The 7,747-nt window shown below is 40.2% G+C and overlaps 1 protein-coding gene across 7 annotated transcripts in view; it reads right to left on the bottom strand.

Moving 5' to 3' along the window:
* Positions 1-4,296: 4,296 nt before the first annotated feature.
* Positions 4,297-7,747, bottom strand: part of GABRG2 (gamma-aminobutyric acid type A receptor subunit gamma2) — a 48,953-nt gene continuing 45,502 nt past the window's right edge. For 3 of the 7 annotated variants that reach the window (XM_066613360.1, XM_066613362.1, XM_066613363.1), the window contains 2 exons: positions 5,989-6,012; positions 4,297-4,572 (listed from right to left, as the gene is read on the bottom strand). In XM_066613360.1, the coding sequence (XP_066469457.1) occupies positions 4,297-4,572; positions 5,989-6,012 (300 nt within the window). Of the gene's footprint in view, positions 4,573-5,050; positions 5,102-5,210; positions 5,220-5,988; positions 6,013-7,747 lie in introns of all 7 variants that reach the window. The other 4 variants (XM_066613365.1, XM_066613366.1, XM_066613361.1 and 1 more) reach the window with 3 other exon arrangements.

Here is a 7,747-nt window from a genome sequence, read left to right as displayed (position 1 = left end):
AGCATTCTACTTACTCTGTTCATACCCTGGAATAAGCCTGAAACAGGAGAATGAAGCTGCTGTTTGCGTGATTGTGTGTATCTCCTATTGTGCTTTTAGTTCTTAAAGAGACAGTATATTTGGTGGCTTTAAGGGAGTTTTGATTATATGCAATTTTGGCTTGTAATAAACAAGATTGCAGGAGCTTTGGGACTTGTTATAAGCACAGAGACATTTTAATATCTTGTGGTAAGTAAAGACTTTTTTCCCCCAGAATGGAGTGCTGTGATGGCAAAAGTAACACTGGCTGAAATTATTTATTTATTCCATGTGTATGTCCCCCTTCCACAGTTAATACCAAGATGACTCCAGATCACAATGAAAGCAAATATAGAATGGGCAACTCAATCCTAACAATCCCTTCAGCCAACGCAGACCTCCCTGTACTGACTCCAAGTGTCACAAATGTGCCATGAAGCACATTTGCACTAGATTCAGTCCTTGCACCGACAGACACAGATGTGCACAGGGCAGTGTGGGGGGTGGGGAGCATGGCGGAATGGCAGTGTGGAGTTTGGGAGGAAGGGGTCATTTCTCGGCATGGGGAGAGAGCAACAGAGAGATAATCAGACCTGGGAAGGGGAGGCCTTCCTCATGAGGAAGCTGCTTGAACCATTCACTAATGAGGCTATACTATATCTCCCAAACTAGATGTGATAGGGCAAAACAGGTGCCATTTTTGGAATCAGCACCCCAAATTCATATCAAACCACCATAAAATTTGGGAGAAACTTTTCTGACCCTCAATTTTGTAGGCCTATGTAATTGGCATCTTAGTCTAACCCACTGGTTCTCAAATTAACTCAGAAGGTAAGTCTTTGTGGGCCAAAGTCAAGTCTTTGTGGGAGTGGGAAGAATGGCAGCAACATGCCCCTCAGGATCGCACTGTTGCAGGGGAAGAAGGGGATTTTTTAAACATAACTTACCTGCTACCGGAGTCTGAAGGGTGCAAAGAGCCCCGTGAAGCCCTCTGAGGGCTCTTTGCTGCTTGTAGAGAGCGAAAAAAGCAATAATGACCCACTCCCAGTTTTGTGATCTCAACCTGATGTGGCATGCAATTGCATTTTTTCCTTTCTACAAGTTGCAGGAGCCCTGCAGAGGGCTCGGTAGGGCTCTCTGCACTACTCAGACCCCAGCAGCAAGTAAGTTACATTTTTTAAAAGCCAGCTGCAGAATCCTGAAGATTGTGTCACTGCCTTCTCCCTGCCCCTTAAAGGGAAAGGGGCAGTGGTTCTCCAGCTGGTGGGTCATGACCCACCAGTTCGAGAACTACTGCTCTACTCCATAGAGGTGTTGTCTCCAGTAAGTTTGGATTACAGCCTAAGGCTTACTGAACATAATGGTTTACTTCTAAGTAAAACAAATGTCACCTTTTTTCAAACACTTCTATTGAGTTTACTTTCTGATAACTGAATGTTTCTGCCTTAAAGTTATGCAGGATTTCAGTTTGAGGTTTGACAAAAAAGAAAAATTGTTCCTTGGTGGTCGGTAGATATTCCTTTATAGGGAGTTAATTGTTGAGGGATAGTCTCTGGGTTCAGTGATCACAGAGAATGTGAGAAGCCATCAGAGCTTGAAGGATGTGACCCCTCCCCCCATAAGGGGAAGGGTTAATGCAAGGTGGTTGAGAGTGAAGAAACAGGATTTAGTAGTTAAAACACACACACAAACACAGGCCTTGGGATTCAGGGTCTCTGTCTAGGAATCTGATGAAGAGCAGCAGATCTGCTCCCTGAAACAATTGCATACTGCCTGCCTCTCATTATCTTCTACTATTACTTACAAAGATATTTACCAAGCGCTATACAAACACAGTGAGCCTCACCTGCTCCCTTTCTACAGAACTGCCTTAGAACATATTTCCTCTCAGAGAAATTGGGTGGGGCAGGTTACCATACATTTTAGAAAATTTGAGCACGTGGTGGACTGTTGAACAAGAAAACTGATGGTCAACAGTTGAGGGCGATAATAGAAAGCTACATGTCAAATCCCCCAGTGCTCATTCTCTTTACCTTAAATTAGACCTTGGCTGTGTTTTTACTCTGTTCACTTCCTTTACCAACACCATCTGCTCCTGTAAGTGTTGTGTTTTCAACAAGTACCTCAGTTAGGCAGTGATATTGGCTGGATATCGGTCCCACAAGCACTTGTACACATAAGGAATTCTCCTGTGATTTTAACAGGAAATCTCACATGCATGAGGTCAGGTATGGGCCCCAAAATGTGGATTAAAGCTATGGCATTTAATCACTGGCATTTTAAAACAGGCAACTAAAAAGACGAATGGTCTTTAACTAAACGTGAAATTATTTAGAAGCACTTAGACTTCAGATGCAGTATGGATAAAAAAGCCCCTTAATGAAGTCAGGCACAAAAATACTGTCAGATTGAGTGCAGCAATTTTATTGAAAAAAAATCTATGGGTGTGTGCATTTCCTTCTTTAAAATACATTAGACATGGAGCAATTGATGATCAGGAATTAGTTATACCTTTCTGTACATTTTTACCTTCAAAACTATACAGACATTGGAAAACCTTCCTTAGGTACCTGTCCTGGCTGCCATTAATTCTGCAATGATAATATATATGTATATAGGTTCCTCATTACCAGTTGCAAACCTGCTTGATATGAACTGGTGTTGTCTGTGACAATAAAAAATGTCAGTAATATTTACATGTGCTTAAGGTTGCATAACTGAGCAATCTATAGGTGTTTTTAAAGCAATAGGAAGCTAAATGAATTCCAAGACTCACCCAAGTGGGTTTTATTATTTGAATACATGTATAGTACATGGATATGGTTTATTAGCAGAGACACTCTCTCCCCCTGCCCCCACCTTCCTTTTATCTGCCTATTTCACAATTACCTCTAACTTGTGTGCTAGCTCATGGATGGCTTCTACATAATAGTATAGGGTACTGAAGGAGGAAAAAGCACTGACAACATATAAATGTAAGGGGGCTTGCAGGTTCATACATGGGCAAAAATTAAAATTAACAGTTGCCACATTTGTGGAAAGCAAGAGCTATATTCAGACTCCTGCTTCATTCAGATGGATGCAGCAAAAGTATGATAGTCGTACAGAGTAGGGAAGGATCGGTTCACCACAAACAAATGTTTCAAAAAACCACAGCCAATCTTGCAATGTGTAACTGCAATTTCAGTTGCTATAGAAAGTGAGGAAGAAAGCAGCAGCAAACACCTGAAGCTAATCTATAGGCTATGGTATTATTTATTGGCCTTACTGATTTGCTTCGTCTACATATGATATTTGTTCAATTTCTTAAGGCTTGTCTAATGTCTTACAGAGTTTGTTCAGATCTTCCATGTATGAGGGAGAAGGCATTTCTTCCAGAAAAGAAAGGAATGTTTTCAATCAATATTTTTCTGCTACCATGGCAAAGTTAGGGATACAAAATAAAAGACAATATTGTTTATGGTACCTTTGCTCCATTTATTTTGGACCCCCCCAAAATCTTCATGTACTAGACCCAAGTACTACAAGGTAGTGAAATATTTACAGCGTTTGTACATGTGCTCTTAGGGAAGCATCCAAAAATCTATTTTCATTTGAGTGTGAGGAAAGCTACTTTTTTTCTAGACTAGTTACACTGATCTGAAGTGAGAGATGACTCTTCCAAAAAGAAAAGCCCACAGAGGACAAAGATATCACATATTTATAGTCAATGCTAACAAACTATACAGTATTTTTCTTTAACCGCCATTGTTCAAAGTTGAAATGGTAACACCCGCACTTTAAGGATAATCAGGGAGTCTTTTCCTCACTTGTGACTCTCAATTCATTGGGAGGTCTCTATATGACACTGGATTTTGTTCCATTTCAGACTGCGTAAAGTACAGAATGGTCGCATCCAAATCACAATCACTTTTCAGCTGTCAGGCGAATGACATGGTTGTTGATATTTACTGGGTTATGGCACTAAAGAATTCAGACCACTGTAAAATGTGTTTTAAAGTCCAATCTTCCATGAAGCTTAACTGATACTCAATGAAGCTTAACTGAGTGGTGGTGGGGGGGGCCCACTCCCTTCACATTGCACAGAATGCTCCAGGTGCATACCAGTGCATGTGCAGAGTATTCCCTGGCACTAAAGAGGATGGGGAGGTTCCTGCTTGCAGGGGATTCCATGTGTCTGTTGGAGCCTCCGATCATGGTGTTTAGGTTGATTTATACAGGAAGCCATCTTTTTAATACATTTCAAGAATAAGGCTCATTTCACCTATTTCTGCTCATTTAAAGGTAAAGATAGGACACCCAATAGACCAGATTAAACAAACAGAAGGCTGTTGGGAAAAATATGCGCGCATATGAGTCCATTTTGGCAATGCGGATATGTATTCTTCCATGTCGCCATGCTCCCGTTCGGCAGTCTTCAAAGCAGCAGAAAAAGCTGGCACAGTCCTTGCCATCCAGACACTCATATCCATATTCTTCATCCCGTTCTTGGAGGTGTGTGGCATTGTTCATTTGAATAGTCGCTGACCTTGGACGGATGTCAATTGTAGGAGCCTAGGATACATGGGTGGCAAGAAGGGGAAGAGGAAAGAATGAGTGTTTTGCTTTTTGTACCAAAGTAGTATCTATTTAAACTAATGTTTGGTCTATGGAAATCTGTTGCTCTACTACATACTGGTTGAATGAGGGAATCCCTTTAAAGTGCTCTAAGAATGATAAGATCTTAATTCTGAACTTATTCAAAGCAACAATCCAATACTTTCTATTCAGAGGTAAATACAAGGTTCAGTTTTCCTTAATGACATTAGCTGAGTATGATTCATTTAATGAATAAAAAAGCACTCTGCTTTCTTTGTCCCTCTTGGCTTTTAAATGACAGACAGATACACAAGAACAATCATAATTTTTTCTCAAGTTATTATAGGTGGAAACAATTAGTGGTTAACGCAGAATTTTAAAAGTGATGCTTTATGTTTCTGCAATGGTGAGGATCTAAAACTAGTTGAGGGGGAAAGGATACCAGATGAATTACTGAAACATAGGTTAGATGGGTCTCTATAATGATCTCCGGAACTAGGCATTCCTGACATCTTGCACGTCTGGATTTACAACTGTTCACCAGCTAAAAGCTTTATGATGCCAGCACAGTATACAGTAGCTATACATATATCATCACTTGAAATCTGTCATACTGACAAACTCTTTCAATCCTTTCATGAACGTGCTGCTTTAAAAAGCTGCTGATGCGCGACTGATTGAAAGAGTGTTTAAAATTAAGGCTGGAAACAGAAAATTAATTAAAATTTCCACTTTAATTAATTGTGGATTTAGACATTTTCCACCCAGGACTAAATATCTGCATTTCAGCATGAGCAACATTATGAAATGGTATTATACAGCTTCCTGTATTTGCCACTTTGAGTAACAAATGTCTGCAGAGCTAGTGACAGCATTAAAACACAAGCATTTTATACCCTTTCAAAACTCTTAACCATTTGTGTCAGAACAATATTGGTATCATTCCAATGGTGGCTAGTTGTTTAGTACAGATCATTGATAGATTTGTAGTTTATATTCCTTCAAATGAGATCATTAGAGAACAGAATTGAGTTCTAAAAGGGTTAATTGTGGATTTTCAGTGTGGCTGGTGGAACTGGATTGGATCCCATGGTTAACTAAAAGAAAGAGAGCAATACAGATGTTTGGATATACTATTGTGCTCTCTTCAGGCATGCGATCCAAAAATGTTAATATCCTTTGAACTTATCCCAAGTTCAAATGGTAGGAAACTTGTGTTAGGGCTGCTGAATCAACTACTCAACTTATATTTTTCTCAATGGTAGCCATTCTACTTCACCGCAAGGCTGCCCCAAGTAGAATGCATAAATATTTCATATGCCTTTAGTGAAGCTCTAATTGTTCAATTCAGCAGGTCACATGCAGTGGATTTCTATACCAAAAATATTATACCTTGAATGAAAACATCCGAAGAAGCTTTGGTTTTGTAGACAGAAAAAAAAGAATCAGAGTTTTTAAATTAAAGAAAGGAAGAAAAGGGGGAAAGGGAGACAAAAAACGTAGCATAAATTAAAGATACTTTTCCAACCTATAGCAAGAAAAAAAAATAGAAATAGAAAAAGGAGTACAGAATTCTAAATATGAACTTATTTCAGTGATCAGCATGTAAAGAAAGCTAAGTTGTCAACCGTTGAACTGTGGTTGAAAATATGTTGATAGCTATGAATCCAAACTATGAATCCTAGTTTGTCCTGAGGCATCTCCAGGGTTAAACAAAATACATCTTCAAACAGATAATCAAATGCTCTGGGTTTCTTGGCTCCTACTAGTGGAAAGCTCTTCCAGTAGCCTTAAAGAGATGCCATTCCTCCCTCTTCAGTGCCTATGTTCCTTCTGATAGCCTTGCTATCCATGCTCAGACTGTTCCTATTCTTCCTCTACCCCAGTTCACTACATGGCTGCTTCATTTGGATTGTAGAATTCGGAAGCAACTATTGCGCTCATTTCTTTGTTCTGGTTGTAATTTTCTTGGATCAACAACTTGTTGCCAATTTGGGGCAATTATTAAACTATAATGATCCCTTGTTTAGACAGAAAACCCATACTAACTCACTATCTGATGTGTTAATACAGTGCTCTGTGTTTTCAAATGGTAGGCCAGGAAAAGAGAGAAGGGAGACAGTACAGTCAGTAAAATAAAAGTGTGTGGAGAGGAGAGTAAAGGGGGGAAAGGGATGCATAGGAACACACTTGACGTATTTTGAAATTAAAATTAGCAACTGCATACTTTCTAATCTTTTTAAAATTATTTTTACCAACCAAGGTTACAATTCTATGCACCCTTTCTTGGAAGTAAAGTCCACTGAACTCAGTAAGATTTGGTTCTGAGTAGATGATCACAGGCCAGTGCTGCATTTGTAGGTTCTAAAGGGCTACAGTGGAGGCTTGCCACTGTACAGACAGGAGACCTCTGGGATTGCCCCCCTTCCTGGATGCAGCATGTCCAGGGTTCAGATTCAGTTCAGAACGGCCTGCTAGTTAGTTACTCTGACAGTATTAAACAGAGCAAAATATTATCTATAAGCAAGAATGATAAAAATGACCATTTGCTTGTTAATTGAAAGGTCTTCTAAATATGCCATTGCCAAAAGTTTCCTTATTTTTTGGAATTTTTCTAAAGGTATAGAGATTAACCAGAAATCATCCAACTGTAAAATGGAGATAGTCTATAAGATCATTTGTTTAGAGTGAGTTTCCTCTACATCTTAAAACACAATGCAAGTCACAGAAAAATCCTAAATCCTAGTTCTGACAGTGCAGCAGCTGCTACACTAGCCTAGAGTGTCACAAACATGCCATAAAGCATGTTTGTGACAACACTAGAGTAAGCAGTGTTGATGGGAAGGCCTGTGCTGACCCGCTGGTGCTGCATCTGAGCCCCTGGCCACCAGTGCAGGTAAGAAAAGTATCAAGCGGTACAGGGGCTTGGGAAGGAGATAGGAGAGGGTGTTTTGAGATGGGGAGAGCAGAACGGGGGTGGATCAGGCACATCAGGGGGTGGGATCAGTGGAGTAGGCCTGATCCCGCCCCCTACCCAAGGCTGCTCAGAAGCAGCACTGGCAAATTAGCTGGCGCAGATCCAAGTAGTCCCATTGGGCAGAATATCGCCTTACCCCAAGAAGACCTCCATCCTGCTCCTAACCTGCACTGG

Source organism: Tiliqua scincoides, chromosome 2 (genome assembly GCF_035046505.1).
Source record: "Tiliqua scincoides isolate rTilSci1 chromosome 2, rTilSci1.hap2, whole genome shotgun sequence".
NCBI classification, from domain to species: Eukaryota; Metazoa; Chordata; class Lepidosauria; order Squamata; family Scincidae; genus Tiliqua; species Tiliqua scincoides.
This window is presented reverse-complemented; position numbering and strand designations above follow the sequence as displayed.